The 22,956-nt window shown below is 43.5% G+C and overlaps 1 protein-coding gene across 1 annotated transcript; it reads left to right on the top strand.

Annotated features, from left to right (window-relative positions):
- Window positions 1–977: 977 nt before the first annotated feature.
- On the top strand, window positions 978–17,905 carry LOC106586410 (DnaJ (Hsp40) homolog, subfamily C, member 15). The gene is made up of 6 exons (XM_045707432.2): window positions 978–1,278; window positions 1,645–1,696; window positions 3,169–3,239; window positions 6,061–6,140; window positions 6,506–6,576; window positions 17,231–17,905. Exons 3-6 carry the CDS (start codon window positions 3,228–3,230, stop codon window positions 17,302–17,304), a joined length of 237 nt encoding a protein of 78 aa, XP_045563388.2. The 5' UTR covers window positions 978–1,278; window positions 1,645–1,696; window positions 3,169–3,227; the 3' UTR covers window positions 17,305–17,905.
- The last annotated feature ends 5,051 nt before the right edge of the window (window positions 17,906–22,956 follow it).

A 22,956-nucleotide genomic window follows, 5' to 3' on the forward strand; every position in this document is an offset into this window, starting at 1 on the left:
TGATGGAAGACAAGACAAAACCAATGGAAAATGAAAAACTGATCAATGATGGTTAGAAGACTGGTGACGTCGACCGCCGAGCACCACCCGTGCAAGGAGGGGCATCGACTTCGGCAGAAGTCGTGACATGTATATTTTTTATGACATTTAATTTGTTTGTTTTCATGTGGTTCATTGATTAATAACATTTTTCCACAGAATGTTTTGCAAGAAAGGGCCTTCAGGTAACTGCCAAAATAAAGGAAACACCAACATAGTATGTTAATAATAGAGCGTTGGGCCACCATGAGCCGCCAGAACAGCTTCAATAGGCCTTGGCATATATTCTGCTATGTAGCGTAAGTGTCTGGAACTCTATTTGATACCATTCTTCCACGATAAATTCAGTCATTTGGTGTTTTGTTGATGGCAGCGGAAAACGCTGTTCCAGAATTTCCCATACATGTTCAATTAGGTTGAGATCTGGTAACAGACACACACGTTAAATCCCTTATGCCTCCTTTGAGACCCTTCTTTCAAAGTCACTGAGAACTCTTCTTCTAGCCGTGGTAGCCAAAATAATTGGCAACTGGGGATTTGTATACATGACCCTAAGCATGATGGAATGTTAATTGCTTAATTAACTTTCAATATACATTATATCCCTTATTTACTCAAGCGTTATCTTTATTTTGTCAGTTACCTGTAGATCACCTGTTCGTTCTGGATTACGAAATTATATTTAAATTGATCTTGGGTTTTGATCCATCAGACGCTTCGTAAATTAGTTGTGTCCTTCAAGTGACGGTACAGGTACAGGGGCATTGCAGTGACAGCGTGGGGAACAACGCCAGCGCGCTAACTATGGAAGGAGAAACGGCGCAATTGTAACGCCCTGGCCATAGAGAGGGTTTTTTGTTCTCTATTTTTGGTTAGGCCAGGGTGTGACATGGGTGGGCGTTCTAGGTTTCTTTTTCTATGTTGGTGGTTTTCTTTGTTTTGGCCGTGTATGGCTCTCAATCAGGAACAGGTGTAGATCGTTGTTGCTGATTGAGAGTCATACATAGGCAGCCTGTTTTTCCTTTGGGGTTTGTGGGTGAATAATTTCTGTTTAGTGTTTGCACCTGACAGTACTGTTTGGCTGTCGGTTTCTTGTTTTTTTTTTTGTCTAACGTGGTCGTTCTTGAACACATCCTCCGCTGCACCTTGGTCTCATTCTGACGACGGCCGTTACAGCAATATGCTGAATACAATCCTAAATCTAACATCTGGAGCGACACAGAAATCGACAAAAGACTTGTATGTATATCGATTATTTTGTGGTTTGAAATTTTGGTGGATAGCTGCACTAGCTAGTTACATAACTCTGAAACTTGCTAGCCAGCTAACGTTAATACCAGACCGTTTAGCCAAACTGTTTTACAGCTACGCTAGCTAGTTAGCGGATAGCTAGCTGCTAGCTACAGTAAGCAAGTTATGGTTGCAAATCCCAGAAATTATCAACGGAACCAAGGTTCTCATTAAGGTGATTCATCTAGCAATCCCCAGTAACATGATGTGATGTAATCAAACGGCTTGTGATTCAGCCATGCAATGAATGAATGAATGAATGAATGAATGAAACTGCATTGTTGCAGTAGTATTGATATTCTTCTGTATCTTCAGGGTGGTACTCTGATAGCGGTTGGCCTTGGTGTTGCTGCCGCAGGATTTTCAGGTAAGAAATGGCAAACACTCACACACCCAGATTATTCAGAAAGTGTGTCTTACAGAACATTGTCATCTTCCAATTCAACACAACCGAAGTGGTGTTTTCAGGTTCTTGCAGAGAGCAACAGTGAATAGGTCCTTCATGACATTGCTATCAGGGTTGGCTGAAGAGTGTCTGCACAGCCATATTGTCTCATGGTTAATAGTTAAGCAGTGTGGTCTGCCAGTTGCCACAGGTTTGATCTGAGGTCAGAGTGTTAGCAGTTGTGGTGGCCTTGAGGAAGAGCACAGCCTGATTATCCTCACTCTGTACATGGAAAGGGGGGGGGGGGTTAGGAAAACAGAACTTCCAGGCAGCCTGGAGTAGCCCACTTAGAACATGTCAATCATCAGTTTATAATTTATGCCCTGATTACTCCCTGTGCTTAGCAGCATGGCTCTATAGATGACTGATTTAGTGTTTGTCTCTTGGAAACCAGCTCCTCCCAGAGGGGTTTTCTGCTAACGTGTGAGTGTATATAAACAGACAATGTTTAGCAGGGTCTAGGTGCTGACTAGCTGTATGTGGGTTTGGAGCGGGACAACAGCCACTGACCCAGTACACACCGATGACACATACACGCTGAAGTGTATATAAAAAATATATATACTTAACAAAAATATAAACACAGTATGCAACAATTTCAATGATTTTTACTACCCCCCCCCCCCCCCCCCCCACAAAATAACTTTATTTATTACAGACAGAAATACTCTTTAGTTTCATCAACTACCCGGGTTGCTGATCTCAGACAATACTGCAGGTAAAGAAGCCAGATGTGGAGGTCCTGGGCTGGCGTTGTTATACGTGGTCTGCGGTTGTGAGGCCAGTTGGACGTACTGCCAAATTCTCTAAAACAACGTTGGAAGTGGCTTATGGTAGAGAAATTAACATTAAATTCTCTGGCAACCTTTCTGGTGAACATTTCTGCAGTCAGCATGCCAATTGCATGCTCCCTCAACTTGAGACATCTGTGGCATTGTGTTGTGTGACAAAACTGCACATTTTAGAGTGGCCTTTTATTGTCCCCAGCACAAGGTGCGCCTGTGTAATAATCATGCTGTTTAATCAGCTTCTTGATATGCCACACCTGTCATTTCTGGGATCTTTTATTTCACCTCATGAAACATGGGATGAGCACTTTACATGTTGAGTTTATATATTTCTGTGTGTGTTTGTCATATACACCTGATAGGTGCAGTGAAATGTGGTGTTTAACAGGGTCAGCCATAATGGTATTGTGCCCCTTGAACAAATTAGGTTTAAGTGCCTTGCTCAAGACACATCGACAAATTTATTTCACCTTGATGGCTCAGGTCTTTTGGTTACTGGCCCAAAACTCTAAACGCTAGGCTACCTGCCACCCATATTGACAGGGCAAGAACATGGAACTGTTGAAAGGTGTTTGTGTAGGACAATAAAGATGTAGTGTGTTTCAGGTCGCTATGCGTTCCAGTTGTGGAAGCGTCTAGGACAGGTCGTGTCACAGACTAAGAAGATGCCCACCTCAGTAAGTAACCAACTTAGCTATGTAGTTCACAGTTCTAGGAGAGTATCACAATCCTAACCATAAGAGTGATAAAACATGTGTGGTTTTGAGCAACTTTTACATACTGTCTTTTATTAGAACACCGCACTGAAGCTATGCATGATCAGTGATGACACCTGCTGATTTTGCAGAAAATTCTCCCCACACATGCACACATTGGCAAAACTGGGGATATCTTGTTTTGCTCCATCAGATAGTCATCAAGCACCAATGTTTGTGGTGAAGTGTTCATTCCACTGACTGTCTGTAGGTCGGGTAGCGGGTGGGCTGACTGTCTGGTAGCGGGTGGGCTGACTGTCTGGTAGCGGGTGGGCTGACTGTCTGGTAGCGGGTGGGCTGACTGTCTGGTAGCGGGTGGGCTGACTGTCTGGTAGCGGGTGGGCTGACTGTCTGGTAGCGGGTGGGCTGACTGTCTGGTAGCGGGTGGGCTGACTGTCTGGTAGCGGGTGGGCTGACTGTCTGGTAGCGGGTGGGCTGACTGTCTGGTAGCGGGTGGGCTGACTGTCTGGTAGCGGGTGGGCTGACTGTCTGGTAGCGGGTGGGCTGACTGTCTGGTAGCGGGTGGGCTGACTGTCTGGTAGCGGGTGGGCTGACTGTCTGGTAGCGGGTGGGCTGACTGTCTGGTAGCGGGTGGGCTGACTGTCTGGTAGCGGGTGGGCTGACTGTCTGTAGGTCTGGTAGCGGGTGGGCTGACTGTCTGTAGGGTGATGGTTTTTGTTGTCACATACAAAAGATAGGTGCAGTAAAATACTTTGTTTTACAGGGTCGGCCATAGTAGTATGGCACCCTTGGAGCAAATTAGGGTTAAATGCCTTGCTCAAGGGCACATCAACCATTTTTTTTCTTCTTCACATTGTTAGCTCGAGTATTCGAAGCAGGGACTTTTCGGTTGCTGGCCCAACACTTTAAACGCTAGGCTGCCCGTGGGTAGTGTGTGGACTGACTCACAATTTGACATTCCCCTGCTGCACCTGAGTTTGTCTCCACCGGCCAGAGGTTCCAACAACAGGTTCCCAGGCGTATGATGCACCCACTGCACTCTCTCACCTCCTCCTTAACCTGATCTGTGTTTTGTGTCTATGTACATAAGTTCAGTTGAGGGCACCTACAGTTGAAATCGGAAGTTTACATACACTTAGGTTGGAGTCATTAACTTGTTTTTCAACCACTCCACAAATTTCTTGTTAACAAACTATAGTTTTGGCAAGTCGGTTGGGACATCTACTTTGTGCATGACAAAGTCATTTTTCCAACTATTGTTTACAGACAGATTATTTCACTTTACATACACTAAGTTGACTGTGCCTTTTAAACAGCTAGGAAAATTCCAGAAAATGATGTCATGGCTTTAGAAGCGTCTGATAGGCTAGTTGACATCATTTGAGTCAATTAGAGGTGTACCTGTGGATGTATTTCAAGGCCTACCTTCAAACTCAGTGCCTCTTTGCTTGACATCATGGGAAACTCAAAAGAAATCAGCCAAGACCTCAGAAAATAAATTGTAGACCTCCACAAGTCTGAAGGTCCCACATTCATCTGTACAAACAATAGTACGCAAATATAAACACCATGGGACCACGCAGCCGTCATACCGCTCAGGAAGAAGATGCGTTCTGTCTCCTAAGGAAAAAGGGGGAGGCTTGCAAACCGAAGAACACCATCCCAACCGTGAAGCACAGGGGTGGCAGTATCATGTTGTGGCGGTGATTTGCTGCAGGAGGGACTGGTGCACTTCACAAAATAGATGGCATCATAAGGAAAGGAAAATTGTGGATATATTGAAGCAACATCTCAAGACATCAGTCAGGAAGTTAAAGCTTGGTCGCAAATAGGTCTTCCAAATGGACAATGACCCCAAGCATACTTCCAAAGTTGTGGCAAAATGGCTTAAGGACAACGAAGTCAAGGTATTGAAGTGGCCATCACAAAGCCCTGACCTCAATCCTATAGAAAATTTGTGGGCAGAACTGAAAAGGCGTGTGCGAACAAGGAGGCCTACAAACCTGACTCAGTTACACCATCTCTGTCAGGAGGAATGGGCCAAAATTCACCCAACTTATTATGGGAAGCTTGTGGAAGGCTACTCAAAACGGTTGACCCAAGTTAAACAATTTAAAGGCAATGCTACCAAATACTAATTGAGTGTATGTAAACTTCTGACCCACTGGGAATGTGATGAAAGAAGTACAAGCTGAAATAAATAATTCTCTCTACTATTATTCTGACAGTTCACATTCTTAAAATAAAGTGGTGATCCTAACCTAAGACAGGGAATTTTTAATAGGATTAAATGTCAGGAATTGTTCAACTGAATTTAAATGTATTTGGCTAAGGTGTATGTAAACTTCTGACTTCAACTGTAGGTCAGCTGGGAAAGGGAGGGGTCAGAAAGAGCAGACACACAGCTGTACTTTTTGATGACTCACTTTGGGTGTGTGAGTGAAACAGTCATTCCATATAGTGTGTGATTGAGGCAGTGCGTGACATGAGCTAGTTGAGGGATCAGACCTCCCACTCTTTATGCCTGCTTGTGGGAGTCACTGACTGTGTCAAATAAAGCAGTGTGTGGGGGCAGGGAGTTACTGAACCCTAGCCAACAACTCATATCTCTGACAGTCTTATTTTGATCTGTTGTACCAAATAATGCACTTCCACCTTTCATACTATAAACCTTTACACTGAGGACAGAAGGATATGATTGTAGACAGTCAGTGGGTGAGTTTACTGATAAATACAGGTTTGTTGTATACTTTCAGTACTAACATCTCTCCTCGCTCTCCAGGCCTTCTCATCCCAACACTATAAAGGAGGGTTTGACCAGAATATGACTAAAAATGAAGCCAGCCTCATCCTTGGTATTAGGTAAGACTGCTGATATCATGTTTGTGTGCATGCTACTCATGCTCGACTGTTTGTGCGGGTGTGTGCGACTGTTTCTATTTGTCAATGTGTGTTCATGCTAAGGATGTGTGTGATTTCTCTGGGTCTTTGATGGGGTTTATATTAGTCATCTCTCTTCCTGGTTTAGTTCCATTTCGCACTGTATCACATTAGGGAGAGAACAGAACACCACTGAATAGTTTAGTGGTCAGAAGTACTGGATGGGATTTACAGCAACTTGTCAGTCTGTGCTGAGGCCACTAGATGATGCTGTAATCCTGCTCTAAATCTGTTTTGTATAGCCCAACCACCCCTCTCTAACCTTTTATCTGTCGCTTCCCCTGAAGCCCAACCAGCACCAAGTCCAAGGTGAGAGATGCCCACCGGAGGATCATGGTCCTGAACCACCCAGATAAAGGTCAGTTTAACCCCAAGGTACTAGACATGATAAATTACAGATTAGATATTGCTTTTGCGTGGTTAATCTCTTTATTACTGGTTATCAGCATGAACAGGAGAGCACCTGTCTATTGAAGCACTCGTCCCTTTTCTCTTCTACTCAAGGTTAATGGCCTTCCTCAGTCTCCCTCTGCTGAGAGGATTACATGCACGCGCGCACACACACAGTCATGCACAAACATGCATACACAGTAGCTAGTTTTACACACTCGTCCCCAATGTGTTTTTCCCTCCTGAGAGGAGTACACACACGGCGGGTAGTTGTACTCTGTAAAATGAGAAATGGCCTGTGGGATTCCTATCTGACTCTGGGCGATAAGGGCTGAGGTGACAGAGAGGAAGGAGGAGAAGAAAGGAGAGGGAGAATAAGGGTATGAAATAGTGGGCTATAAGCTCTATAGGGTCACCTTCTGTAGCCACATCCATCAATGCTGTCACCCTTGGATATGTTGGGTTCTGGTAGCACAGTATCTATTAGTTTCCATGTGTTTGGTGAGGGGGACATCAATGGAGAAGAGAGGGTAATAACTAGGGCTGTTGCGGAGACCGTATTACCGGCAGTCATGAGTCATGACTAGACCTGCACGGAATCCGCGCACAGAGAAATCCGACAAATCTGCAGAATTTCAAATAGAATGCATAGCATTCTGAAGCAAAAATAAGATGCCAGCAAAGTTAAATAAAATTGACTTGTTTTAATTTAAATGTTCTGTTTTCATTGAAATACATCAATCACCGAAAGTGTAGTCCCTTCCCTGTGTGAGAGGTCCAGGGTGCAGACGGCTTCGTGAATGAATGACAGCTGTCTGAGGAAAGAATTATTGAACAAAAAATGCCCAGATTTACACAAGAAGAGCTGAAGAGTAAACAGTTGGCAACCAGAATAACAGTCAGGGACAGGGCCAGGTAGTTTCCAGGATGGAGGAGTACTTTTCTTCCAAGTCTGTCAGCATTCAATCGACTACATACAGCGTCAAACTGAGGTCGAGCACCTGCGGTTACTCCGACTCAAAAATAGGACGGCTAGTGGACCAGGTGAACGTTCTGATGCTTTAGCTATAGACATATTAACTAGCTAGTAGTTTTGTTTAAGTTTGCTAATATCTGTTCTTGACAATTAAATTGTCTGCATTGGTGTAAAAATACTTTAGTTGTGTTTTGGAGTACCTGTACTGTATAACAGAACTCATATGGCAGGCCAAAACCTGAGAAGATTCTATATGGGAAGTGCCCTGTCTGACCATTTCTTGGCCTTCTGTAGCCTCTTTATCGAAAATACAGGATCTCTGCTGTAACGTCACATTTTCTAAGGCTTTCATTGGCTCTCAAAAGGCGCCAGAACGTTGAATGATAACTCTGCAGTCTCTGGGCGAAAAACAGTAGGGGTTTTGGAGAGTGGTACTTCTGAGAACAATGACACTGGCGCGCATGCATGTGACGACTCCATTTTCTTATTTAGTGTTTGAACGGATACAACGTCTCCCGGTTGGAATATTATCGCTATTTTACGAGAAAAATCGCATTAAATTGATTTTAAACAGCGTTTGACATGCTTCGAAGTACGGTAATGGAATATTTTGAAATTTTGTCACGATATGTGCCGGCGCGTCACCCTTCGGATAGTGTCTTGAACGCACAAACAAAACGAAGCTATTTGCATATAACTATGGATTATTTGGAACCAAAACGACATTGGGTGTTGAAGTAGAAGTCCTGGGAGTGCATTCTGACGAAGAACAGCAAAGGTAATCCAATTTTTCTTATAGTAAATCTGAGTTTGGTGAGTGCCAAAATACCTAGCCGTGATGGCCGGACTATCTACTCAGAATATTGCAAAATGTGTTTTCACCGAAAAGCTATTTTAAAATCGGACACCGCGATTGCATAAAGGAGTTCTGTATCTATAATTCTTAAAATAATTTGGTTTTTTGTCAACGTTTATCGTGAGTAATTTAGTAAATTCACCGGAAGTTTTCGGTGGGTATGCTAGTTCTGAACGTCACATGCTAATGTAAAAAGCTGGTTTTTGAGATAAATATGAACTTGATTGAACAAAACATGCATGTATTGTATAACATAATGTCCTAGGATTGTCATCTGATGAAGATCATCAAAGGTTAGTGCTGCATTTAGCTGTGGTTTTGGTTTTTGTGACATATATGCTAGCTTGAAAAATGGGTGTCTGATTATTTCTGGCTGGGTACTCTGCTGACATAATCTAATGTTTTGCTTTCGTTGTAAAGCCTTTTTGAAATCGGACAGTGTGGTTAGATTAACGAGAGTCTTGTCTTTAAAATGGTGTAAAATAGTCATATGTTTGAGAAATTTAAGTAAAAGCATTTCTAAGGTATTTGAATAACACGCCACGGGATTCCACTGGCTGTTGAGTAGGTGGGACGATTTCGTCCCACATACCCTAGAGAGGTTAACAATGTTTTCGAATAGTAATTTTGTAAATTGTAGCGCTGATTCACCGGAAGCATTTGAGGGAAAATATTTTCTGAACGTCACGCGCCGAAGTAAAATGCTGTTTTTATATATAAATATGAACTTTATCGAACAGAAAATGCATGTATTGTGTAACATGATGTCCTAGGAGTGTCATCTGAAGATTGTCAAAGGTTAGTGCTGCATTTAGCTGTGTTTTGGGTATTTGTGATGCATGCTAGTTGCTTTGAAAATGGCAGTGTGATTTTTTTTTTTTTTTTTTTGGCAGGGTACTCTCATAATCTAATGTTTTGCTTTTGCTGTAAAGCCTTTTTGAAATCGGACTACATGGTTTGATTCAGGAGAGGTGTGTCTATAAAATGGTGTAAAATAGTCATATGTTTGAGAAATTGAAGTTATAGCATTTATGAGGTTTTGTATTTCGCGCGACGCGATTCCACTGGCAGTTGACTAGGGTGGGACGCAAGCGTCCCACGTTCCCAGACAGGTTAAAATGGTGTAAAATAGTCATATGTTTGAAAAATTGAAGTTTTTGCATTTTTGAGGTATTTGTAATTCGCGCCACTCTATACCATTGGATATTGGTGAGGCGTTCCGCTAGCGGATCGTCTGTCCCTAACAGGTTTTAATAGGAGTTGGCTTACTGTATGTTATCTGGCTATGCGCCCTGCCATAGGCTGTAGGATAGTTCAGACAAGCTGTGCTTAAGCCCTGTCATTATTTTATAGTAAGAATATAATTGAACATAGCTGAATAAAAATAAGAAGGATATTTGTCCCATTCTGGAGTAGGTTCACATATGAAGGCTATGTTGAACATAAGTGATCATTTGAAACAGGTTCTATGTGCTAGATTTAGTTATTTGGCAACTTTAGTTGTTAATGATACAAATCTTAGAAATCCAAACATATGGGCTGCATGGTGTGACTATATGCTATTGATGATTTGAGAAAGTCACACAGAAAGCTTGTGCTCTGTTCCTTGCCTAAGGCTGCACATGCTGTTCTCTACCAAGTTCTTCATTTGGTAAACCAAGTGAGATCTGTTCGGGAACATCGATAGTAACATGTTTTCACAACTAAACACATTTAATTAAACTGTTGACAGCTCCGCTCTCACTGAGGAATAGGAGATGGAAACGCATGGTGTCACCCTGTTAATTGTGAGAAGCAATGTAAACGCCTATTACTAGGCTATAAAATCTAATTGACTGGGCTCCTGAGTGGTGCGGCGGTTTAAGGCACTGCAACTCAGTGGCTTCACTACAGCTTTCTGCGGTGGGTAATATGGCTAGGTTATTGTATAACGAACAGCACAATTCTTTTAATTACGGGTTTCTTTTTGGGGGGGGGGGGGCTAGAGTTCATATATAGGCCTAGGCGTATACACAATGCACATGGGTGTTTTGAATTAACCTCTCTGGGCTAGGCGGGACGAAATCGTCCCACCTACGCAACAGCCAGTGTAATCCCGTGGCGCGATTTTCAAATACCTTAGAAATGCTATTACTTCAATTTCTCAAACATATGACTATTTTACACCATTTTAAAGACAAGACTCTCGTTAATCTAACCACACTGTCCGATTTCAAAAAGGCTTTACAACGAAAGCAAAACATTTAGATTATGTCAGCAGAGTACCCAGCCAGAAATAATCAGACACCCATTTTTCAAGCTAGCATATAATGTCACAAAAACCCAGAAGACAGCTAAATGCAGCACTAACCTTTGATCTTCATCAGATGACACACCTAGGACATTATGTTATACAATACATGCATGTTTTGTTCAATCAAGTTCATATTTATATCAAAAACCAGCTTTTTACATTAGCATGTGACGTTCAGAACTAGCATACCCCCCCGCAAACCTCCGGTGAATTTACTAAATTACTCACGATAAACGTTGACAAAAAACAGAAATTATTTTAAGAATTATAGATACAGAACTCCTTTGTGCAATCGAGGTGTCCGATTTTAAAATAGCTTTTCGGTGAAAGCACATTTTGCAATATTCTCAGTAGATAGCCCAGCCATCACGGCTAGCCATTTAGACACCGACCAAGTTTAGCCCTGACCAAACTCCGATTTACTATTACAAAAGTTTGATTACCTTTGTTGTCTTCGTCAGAATGCACTCCCAGGACTGCTACTTCAATAACAAATGTTGGTTTGGTCCAAAATAATCCATCGTTATATCCAAATAGCGGCGTTTTGTTTGTGCGTTCAAGACACTATCCGAAGTGTAAATAAGGGTCACGAGCAGGGCGCAATTCGTGACAAAAAAAATTCGAAATATTCCATTACCGTACTTCGAAGCATGTCAACCGCTGTTTAAAATCCATTTTTATGCCATTTTTCTCGTAAAAAAGCGATAATATTCCGACCGGGAATCTGCGTTTAGGTAAACAGAGGAAAGAAAACAAAGCATTCGGTCGACGCGGGCACGCACCTGAGTCTCACAGTACTGTAACCAGCCACTACCCAAACGCGCTACTTTTTTTCAACCAGAGCCTGCAAAGCCACGATTCAGCTTTTTGCCGCCTTCTGAGAGCCCATGGGAGCCGTAGGAAGTGATCCTTTGTAACAGCAGAGATCCTTTGTTATGGATAGAGATGGCAAAGAAGGCCAAGAAATGGTCAGACAGGGTACTTCCTGTACAGAATCTTCTCAGGTTTTGACCTGCCATTTGAGTTCTGTTATACTCACAGACACCATTCAAACAGTTTTAGAAACTTTGGAGTGTTTTCTATCCAAAGCCAATAATTATATGTATATTCTAGTTACTGGGCAGGAGTAGTAACCAGATTAAATCGGGTATGTTTTTTTTTATCCAGCCGTGTCAATACTGCCCCCTAGCCCTAACAGGTTAATCCATTTTGTTGTTAGGCTTTGAAACAACATCCACAATGACCATGTTTTCCACTGTTTCAACCTGCTGTTTAACTGTTCTTCAAATTCAGCAATCACAGTGAGGTGACTTTTAAAAGCATAATACTGTTTTGATGATAAGTGGTTGATGTGGTTTTCGATTGCATTTCATGTCAGTGGTTAGAAGGACAATAGAGCCCTGAGTACCAGGCCATTAGTGACTTGGATACTACCAAAGCATGTCCTGAGTGCATAAAAAGAGATTACCATGACTCAACGGTCATATGGAATCTTACTGTGGTCATGGCCAAACAGAATCTGCAGGGATTCTTTTCTATTTTCTGCAGAAAGCTTTTTCTTGGCCTCTATTGTAGTAACATTACTTGATAACATTGGGAACATGGTTTTATGGAAATAAATGCGTAATTCTCTGTATTAGATGACATTGAACCTACAGTTATCTTACTAAAGCTCAGTCAAAAATAACCTCTACAGACTCAACATTTAATCATAAATGTTTCCTTAATGGAAATATTATAAAGAGTGAAAGTGCAAAGGAATACAAATACATTGAAGCCATCTATAAATACATGAACAATTATGTCTCTTTGTTCCATTCCCCATATAACTAGTCATTAACTATTATCAAATTGATTCAAACCAAAACACAGAAAGAGTGGTAGTGTTGGTGGGGGTGTGTGACTGACATGCTTTTTAGTACTCAATGCTGTTATACTTTGCAATCAAAAACATTTCTCTGTGAAGCTCTTACGCTGACTGAGTAGTATCTGATAATGTGAGAAAAGTCTCCATCCACTGAGGTAGTGGGGAAACAGATGTATCACTGCAATGTGAGCTAAGACTGGCATCCTGTCCTGGTAAGGTCCTAGTGAAGTCAGTGAGCACATCCATGTACTCTGCAAGGAACTCCACAGCAGGTATCCAGGAGCCCCACCTGGTCTCCACAGGCATCACAGGAGAATGGCTGTTATCCAGCATGAATGATCTCAGCTCCAGACGCTGGTGTGCCTGACAGAACACCTTCACCAGAGCACACAGCCTGTTCACGTCCTCAAACATCTCTGGAAAACATCCAGCACCAGGAGATGGGCAGAGCAGGTGAAGTGTCCAGAGCTGGGGGAAGAGGCCATTCAAAATGCTGGTGAAAGCCTTCATATAGATAGCTGCATCACTTACAAAAGCCCACACGTTGCTAAAAAGTCAACCCCATTGTTGTTGAGACAGGAAATGACAGCTTGGGACACAGTGGTAAAGTTTACTTTATCCAAGAAACTGGCTGGAGTCTTCCAAAGGCATCGGTCATCTCATCAAGGATGACAAATGGCCTTTCCCTTTACAGCATCTGTGATGTCCTGCTCATATTGTGGATATAATTCTGGTAGAGAAAAAATAAAACAAAAATGTAGAAAATAAAGAACAATGGTTAAGTTTGGTAAATTAAGAATTCTCAGGTTGAGTTCAATAGCAGGCCTACAGGAGACCAAGCTTTGAGGCTAAACACACTTTACTGAAGCCACACACACAGCCCATAAACCAGACAGTGTCTCAAATACATTTTCAAACAATGATACTTAACAAAAAAAAGTAATAATAAATAAATATACTGCTCAAAAAAATAAAGGGAACACTTAAACAACACATCCTAGATCTGAATGAAAGAAATAATCTTAATAAATACTTTTTTCTTTACATAGTTGAATGTGCTGACAACATCACACCAAAATAATCAATGGAAGTCCAATTTATCAACCCATGGAGGTCTGGATTTGGAGTCACACAAAATTAAAGTGGAAAACCACACTACAGGCTCAGCCAACTTTGACGTAATGTCCTTAAAACAAGTCAAAATGAGGCTCAGTAGTGTGTGTGGCCTCCACGTGCCTGTATGACCTCCCTACAAAGCCTGGGCATGCTCCTGATGAGGTGGCGGATGGTCTCCTGTGGGATTTCCTCCCAGACCTGGACTAAAGCATCCGCCAACTCCTGGACAGTCTGTGGTGCAACGTGGCGTTGGTGGATGGAGCGAGACATGATGTCCCAGATGTGCTCAATTGGATTCAGGTCTGGGGAACGGGCGGGCCAGTCCATAGCATCAATGCCTTCCTCTTGCAGGAACTGCTGACACACTCCAGCCACATGAGGTCTAGCATTGTCTTGCATTAGGAGGAACCTAGGGCCAACCGCACCAGCATATGGTCTCACAAGGGGTCTGAGGATCTCATGTCGGTACCTAATGGCAGTCAGGCTACCTCTGGCGAGCAGATGGAGGGCTGTGCGGCCCCCCAAAGAAATGCCACCCCACACCATGACTGACCCACCGCCAAACCGGTCATGCTGGAGATGTTGCAGGCAGCAGAACGTTCTCCACGGCGTCTCCAGACTCTGTCACGTCTGTCACGTGCTCAGTGTGAACCTGCTTTCATCTGTGAAGAGCACAGGGCGCCAGTGGCGAATTTGCCAATCTTGGTGTTCTCTGGCAAATGCCAAACATCCTGCACGGTGTTGGGCTGTAAGCACAACCCCCACCTGTGGACGTCGGGCCCTCATACCACCCTCATGGAGTCTGTTTCTGACCGTTTGAGCAGACACATGCACATTTGTGGCCTGCTGGAGGTCATTTTGCAGGGCTCTGGCAGTGCTTCTCCTGCTCCTCCTTGCACAAAGGCGGAGGTAGTGGTCCTGCTGCTGGGTTGTTGCCCTTCTACGGCCTCCTCCACGTCTCTTAATGTACTGGCCTGTCTCCTGGTAGCGCCTCCATGCTCTGGACACTACGCTGACAGACACAGCAAACCTTCTTGCCACAGCTCGCATTGATGTGCCATCCTGGATGAGCTGCACTACCTGAGCCACTTGTGTGGGTTGTAGACTCCGTCTCATGCTACCACTAGAATGAAAGCACCGCCAACATTCAAAAGTGACCAAAACATCAGCCAGGAAGCATAGGAACTGAGAAGTGGTCTGTGGTCCCCACCTGCAGAACCACTCCTTTATTGGGGGTGTCTTGCTAATTGCCTATAATTTCCACCTGTTGTCTATTCCATTTGCACAACAGCATGTGAAATGTATTGTCAATCAGTGTTGCTTCCTAAGTGGACAGTTTGATTTCACAGAAGTGTGATTGACTTGGAGTTACATTGTGTTGTTTAAGTGTTCCCTTTATTTTTTTGAGCAGTGTATATATGTCTGTGACTTGCTGCTTTTGTCATTCCTAACTTGTGATGGAGCTGTCAAAACAAGTGACATTACTTTGGCTAACATTACCTCAGCTAAGTTAGCTAGCCTAAGTGATGTGATGGAGCTGGTGTGACAACATGGGAAGCTTGCCAGGCTAACATTACCTCAGCTAAGTTAGCTAGCCTAAGTGACGTGATGGAGCTGGTGTGACAACATGGGAAGCTTGCCAGGCTAACATTACCTCAGCTAAGTTAGCTAGCCTAAGTGACGTGATGGAGCTGGTGTGACAACATGGGAAGCTTGCCAGGCTAACATTACCTCAGCTAAGTTAGCTAGCCTAAGTGACGTAATGGAGCTGGTGTGACAACATGGGAAGCTTGCCAGGCTACCATTAGCTAGCTAACTTGCCACTATGTAGATCCAGATCATCAGTGGTGGAAAAAGTACTCAATTCTCATACTTTAGTTAAAGTAAAGATACCTTAATAGAAAATGACTCAAGTGAAAGTCACCCAGTAAAAATACTTGCGTAAAAGTCTAAAAGTATTTGTTTTTAAATATACTTAAGTATCAAAAGTAAATGTAGTTGCTAAAATATACTTAAGTATTAAAAGTATGACCAATTTAAAATTCCTTATATAAGCAAACCAGACGGCACAATTGTATTTTTATTTACAGATAGCCAGGGTCACACTCCAACATAATTTAAAAACAAAGCATTTGTGTTTAGTGAGTCCGCCAGATCAGAGGCAGTAGGGATGCCCTCTTGATAAGTGTGTGAATTGGACCATTTTCTGTCCTGCTAAGCATTCAAAATGTAACAAGTACTTTTGGGTGTCAGGGAAAGTGTATGGAGTAAAATGAACATCATTTTCTTTATGAATGTAGCGAAGTGAAAGTTGTCAAAAATAGAAATAGTAAAGTACTGTACATTTAATTGGCACGCATCAGCGGCTTGTAGGTGTGGAGGCCTGGAGATGCTAAACATCTTTTGTTAATTAACTGTCAAGTACTGTGAGACATGTCAGTCAGATGGGTCTGGGCAGGAAAGTGTTGACTGATTCCTGGTCAGAGTAATGGGATGGAATGATTGCTTAAATACCTCATTAGTTCCTGTCTGTGAGCCAATGAGAGTCAGTGGACAAGATGTGTTTTGCTATTTCTGAAAGTAATTACCTGAGTTGGCCCTCTAGCCCTGTTTTTGGTATCTCTCTTTCTCTGTTAATGTGCTGTAGGCCCCTCGCCAGGCCGGCTCTGTGTTTGTCAGTGACTGATTAGCAGACTAGTTGAGGCCTTCGTCAGGCCCTGCTCTCTGCCACTGCAAAACACTCCTTAACGCTTTCTCTCATTTATTACTATAAAAACACACACAGTACTGCTGAAAAACACACACCGCACACCGCCTAGAGAGGGCAGTATACACACATGGCTATTGGCTACTGAGGTTTGTGTTGTGTACACACACATCTGTGCCCTCAAGGTTTTCTTGGTGTCACATAGCAGACTCAACTTCTCCTAGGACGCTGTACTCATTGACCACACTGACCCAGGACACACACACACATCTCTATCATGAGTCTTCAGAACAATGTGTTGAAGGCTAGGAGATGAGGAGAGGATGTCACTTAACACTACTAGTATGTGACCCATCCTCTGTTTGTGCTAGCTCAGCATACACTTATCCCCTGTACTCTATAGTGATTACTGTTCCACAGGGTGTGAATGCACAGTGCCGGCAGGCGGAGAAGCTGTAGATTGGATATGACTCAGACGGCTAATGACTGAGCCTGCTGTAGTCCACCTACACCTGACCTCCACTTGACCTCTGACACATCCAGTCTGTGTAGTCAGTAGAAGGCACTGAAGGGGTTTTGAGAGGGCATTAGTTGGGCGGGACTGAATGTCTTGCATGCCATGTGCATACTGTGGTATCTTGTTCTCACCCGGAATGGTTAGAGGGCTGAGAGATATGGAACAGGAGGATGAGAACATTTTAAATGGGGTGGTAGCGAGGACAGATGGAGGAATGGACAGAGTAAGGGAGGAAAAGGGAGGATGAAACAGATAGGTATTGATGAAGCGGATGTGTGTTCTCCCTCTAGGGGGATCTCCTTATATGGCCGCGAAGATCAACGAGGCCAAGGACCTGCTGGATAAAGGCCAACAGGGTGGATAACTACAGCCCCCATCACCCCACTGACCTCCTGGACTACAGTACACTACAGATTAAAACTAAAGATCCCAACTATAGACCTAGCTGCTGACCTGGACTACAGTACTCTACAGATTAAAACTAAAGATCCCAACTATAGACCTAGCTGCTGACCTGGACTACAGTACTCTACAGATTAAAACTAAAGATCCCAACTATAGACCTAGCTGCTGACCTGGACTACAGTACTCTACAGATTAAAACTAAAGATCCCAACTATAGACCTAGCTGCTGACCTGGACTACAGTACTCTTCAGCTCCATTTCTATCCCTTACCTTCCCCAGAAGCAGTGTGACTGCACAAATGGACAATATACACAATCCTTGTTACGTCTCAGTCAGGAAAGGTGCTCTTTCAAGTTGAAGGTTTCCTGTAGTTATAGGTTTACAAAAGTCAACATGTTTACTGTACAGTCTGTTGTAAATGCACTATAACATAAGATACAAGATGATAATAATATTCCTTAGAATTCCTCAATGTGGTAAAGACATTATGGCTGCTGTGGTGTGTGTGTGTGTAAAATTTAGCCAATGTTGCTGAATAAAGCATTTTTTGGAATGGTAATCAATGACTCATTATTGTGTTTCTGTTTGAATGTGTTTCTGTGATTATTCCCTCTGCGCTGAAACGCCATCGTAGTAAACTACTAACTGTACTGCAGCAATAGCAGGTGCTGATGAGAGGGGGAACATTGGGTAAGAGATGTTTTTGAAGCTCCTGCGCCAAACGGTGACATTTGGTAACATTAAATGAAAGCTGTTTCACCAGTAGCCTGCAGTAAAAGGTTTTTCCACATACCAGTATCTAAGCCGATGGCTAAACGACCATGTTTGTCGACCATGTTATACATGCCTTCATTCCAGCATGCTTCATCTATCATTCAAATACATACTAAACCAACTCATTCTGGGAGAATGCAGTTCCCATCTGAAGTTGCAGTAAAGCGTTTCCCTATTAGCAGTTAGTGTGTTTTCCCTCTGAACCCCTGTACAGGTCAGGGCTGTTGTGTGCTTGGCTAAGGCCTGCTCTGCTCTCCTGTCCCTCCTGTGGATGGGTCTAGTTCAAACTGGGAAGAACCCACATGGCCCTCCTGAGCCAGCCTCCTGAGCCAGCCTCCTGAGCCAGCCTCCTGAGCCAGCCTCCTGAGCCAGCCTCTCCCTTCCACCTCCTGATCTCTCGCTCTACCTCCCTCCACCAGAGTATAGTTCCATAACACGTGTAAAAAAGAACAGATTCTGCTGTCTAAAAGATTTGTTTTGCCGAGCTTCTGCAACTCGGCTGTACTGCTGCCATGCTGGAGAGGGAAAATGACTTGCCTATAACTCCCACCACCCAACTCATTTTATTAACAGTTTGTGCACTGTAAATATGCAAGGCTATGGGAATTTGCTGGTAAAATATATATATCCAATGCTTTGCCTAAATATATCACATGGTATACACTGAGGCATGAATGAACTCAGGAATGTATGTGTGGCATGCCCTGTTGGGATTAGTCAGATTCATCATTCAGTAGATTCTAGAATAGTATCTCTCCTAACATTCTAAACAAAGCATTGAGTTCTAGAATTTCATCATTCTTGGCATTCAAGAGTCGCTGGATGCATTGAATCCTCAGGTTTCTGCCAGTTTGGTGTAAATGTGGAATCAGATTGGGGTTTTTCTTCCCTATCTGCTGTGAATAGTCTCTGACAGGCACCCAGACAGACACACAGGCAGGTCTTTGATCCATATATCTGGTTCCCCTCCTCTCAGATAGCTATCACAGAGAAGTGCAGTAGGGCTTCAGCTGTAATGTCCTCCATGTGTCTCTGAGCAGCGCACTCCGTCAGATCCAAACTCTCTCTCTGTCCCACACATCTCGCCACTGTTAATAACATAACACAAACCATATGGCAGTGTATAACTCAGGAAAACTACCCCATGATCTATTCTACATTCTAGAGTATTTTGGGTGTGTGCATGTCAGTGTGCTTGCATAGAAATAATATCTCATTCTAGTTGTGTGTGTGCATGACAGTCTCAAGGTCGAGGTTCGTTTATCTGACACCATCCTGGTTGAAAAGATGACATGGCTAGTATTAGGAGACGAGGACTCATCCTTTACCAGTGATGCTGAGATGCACACTGGTCTCTGCTCTGATCACAACAACAACACCAGACAGGCCAACTGTTCCACTTTGTTCTGTTCTCCCTCAACAGAATGACCTGACACAGGTTGCTTAGCAACTGTTATTCAACATTCTTTTGTTTGCAAGTTGCAATGTCAAGATGCCCTTCAATAGCTCTACTGTATTGTATGAGGGCGATGCATTCTATAGGACAGAATGTCATACCCCAACTATGACATCATATGACAGGTTCATTCATGGGGTTCTCATTGCATTGAGACAGCATTTGAAAGATTAGCTCAGAATGTGTAAAAAACTGAGATTACTTTATCAGTTAATGTGACATACATGTAGTTTGGGCTTCAACTCAGTGGGCTAACTCAGTGTTTTGACGCACAGATCATCCAGGTTCAATGTCAGTTGGCACACACACACACAGAGACTACTGTATTCTGCATCCCCTCATCTTTTGATACAACTAAAATCTCTCCTCTACCTGTCAGTCCTCACGTCTCAGATCTCAGCGGATCCCTCTCCTCCTGCAGCTGTGCTGTCAGACACACAGGAGGACGAGAGGTTCTGTTCAGATGTAGGCCAGCCAGAGAAGTTACAACATCAGCCCTCAGGATGTCTGCCCCAGGGCTGGGTGCGGTGGAGCGTCTGTCTGGCAGAGGGCTCCAATGGCAGCCATGTTAGAGAGGTCACCGGGGGGATGGCAGCCATTTTGGTGAGTTTAGTGTGATTGATATCTGGATGTTAATCTGATGAGAACCAGATAGAGAGGTAGAGAGAGGTGACAGAACAGCTGCAGCAACCAGGGGGCTCATTCAGGTGGGCACAACAAAATCCGTAGGTCATTCATAAGATAACGTTGTGGGATGTAAGAGATGCAGACCTACTGAGTGACCTGCATCCCTCAATATTTCCTGGTACAAACACGGCAACATCATAATAAAGCAATTGCTCCCAGGCAAGGATAATTCCTTGCAACTAGGCCTCAGTAAAGAGCCATGACATTGGTGAGGCTGTGAAACAGGTGGAATGTGAAACGCCTTGTTGCTGTAGATAGACACACAAAGGCCCTTGGCTAATTACTGCTGTCAACAAATGTCATTATAACAGGCTAATGCTGCTGTTGCTGTCTGTACTCCCTCTACTGCTAACACTACAGGTATTTATAGATGGAGCCCTCATTTATACACACACTGTCATAGGCAGGCACACAGACACAGGAGCGTACACACACACACACACGCACACACGCACACTGTCATAGGCAGGCACACAGACACAGGAGCGTACACACACGCACACACACGCACACACACACTGTCATAGGCAGGCACACAGACACAGGAGCGTACACACACACGCACACACATGCACACACACATGCACAAACACACACTTAAGCAGACATACAGATAGACAGACAGACACACACATACACACAAGACCTCAGAGCCGAGAGAAGCAGCAACAGATTTCTTGGCCCAGAGGCATACGTGTGTTGGCACCCTAGCTGACAGTCTGCATCTCTCTCTCTCTCTCTCTCTCTCTCTCTCTCTCTCTCTCTCTCTCTCTCTCTCTCTCTCTCTCTCTCTCTCTCTCTCTCTCTCTCTCTCTCTCTCTCTCTCTGAGATGTGTATTTGCATTTTAGAAATGGGAGACTATAAACGGCATGTCATTGAAGGTCACAATGACGCAGTACTGCAGCTGTTGTCTATTATCATAGATACATCAATTCTCTTTGTTTACTTGTCACTGTGGTGTGGACCCAATCATAACTGGAGATACAAAGTGCATAAGTCAAAAGTTTTAACTGTTGTGTAAATCTTACATAATGTCAGTGGGAGATTTGCTCAATGTCCCTAGACACTTCCCAAACAATTTGCTATTGTTTCCTCTTCTCTTCTCCTTTGTTTTAATGTTGACTGATACAAATGATAGTGTATGGGTTTCCACCATATTGCCTCCACCTATCCTGGGTTTTCAGTTCAGAGCATATGAAGGAGAGAAGATGAGAAGATAACTTGAGACTATGGAAAAGAGGAGATGAAGAGATTAGGAAGCTACTTCAGACTATTGAAACTCTGGTTGATCCCATTACTGTCGCAGACAATAAACAGTACATGTTCACAGCTTCCAACAGACAACTAAACTGTACGACCTCTGTGTCTGCCAACAGCTAGCTGGTGATGTCACCCACACACACCAGAGAACAATACAGACACAATTGTCAGGGAGAGAGAGAATGAGAGAGAAAAAAACAATGCGACAGAAAGGGAGGAAGAGAGGGAGGGAGAATGAGGGAGGGAGATTGAGAGAAAGGAAGAATACGATAGAAAGGGAGGAAGAGAGAAAGAGAGAGAAGGCAAGAGACAGAATGAGAGATATGGGGACAGGGAAAGGGCAAGAGGAGAGTAGGATGGGAATTCTAAATGAGGCTTCTAGAACAGCAGGCTATGACAGGCCCTCTGTCAGCATGTGTAAACTGTAAACATTGGGTTGTGTTTGTCCCAGTCCCATTGGTCGTTCATCATTCTCCATCCATACATCATCATCTTCCAGGCCTGACCCTACACTCCTGGGTGGAAAGATGGTGTTCATAAACTACACGGAAAGAGAGGAAGAGTGTCACGACTCCCGCCGAAGTCGGCCCCTCTCCTTGTTCGGGCGGCGTTCGGCGGTCGACGTCACCGGCTTACTAGTTACCACCGATCGATGTTTCACTGTTTGTTTGGTTTTGTCTTTATTGTGTACACCTGTTTTTGATTTTCCCTAATTATGTTCATTATTGAAACCTCTGCATTTCCTGTTTGTCTTGTCGGTGATTGTTTCCTGTTTTGTGTGGTCGGAGGTGTTTCTCCGCACTATTTATTTTCCGATGAGAAGATTTATAGATTTTTCAAGTAAACACGTTTGTTTACATTGATCCCTGTGTCCTGCGCCTGACTACTCTACTTCTCTAAAAGAAAACCATTACAAAGAGAGAGTAGGTCCTAGATTCAAGAAGATGAAACGTTAACTAGCGATAGCAGACACCTGCATAGCGGATGTTTTGGCATGGTCGGAAGTGGAACTGTGTTGGAGCCATCATTTTGGTGAGCGACTGCTCTTGCGAGCTTGGGATTTCTGTGACTGAAACTCCGTGCAGCCAATTTGCTATGTTTGCTTTAGGTATAATACTGGGAGCCACTTGTGGATTTTACAGCTCTAATGCAGTTCCACCCCTGACACCCCCAAAACAACCACTTTGACAATGTTGGCTAAAGAGGATCTGATTGAATCGAGCCCTAAGAACAGGCATCATGGACCCCTACTGCATGCTGTCTGTGTACAAATACAGGGACGGCATGATCAAACACCACTTCAACCACCTCTTCCCAGGCTCAGAGAGAGTTGACATGTGCAAATCAAACATTACTATGAATGATGTCCTGTAGTAGTAAACTGTGCGTGCTGTTTCAGCAGAGCTTACTGTGGTCCTCTGCTTTACAGCAC

Source organism: Salmo salar, chromosome 25, assembly GCF_965601325.2.
Source record: "Salmo salar chromosome 25, fSalSal1, whole genome shotgun sequence".
NCBI classification, from domain to species: Eukaryota; Metazoa; Chordata; class Actinopteri; order Salmoniformes; family Salmonidae; genus Salmo; species Salmo salar.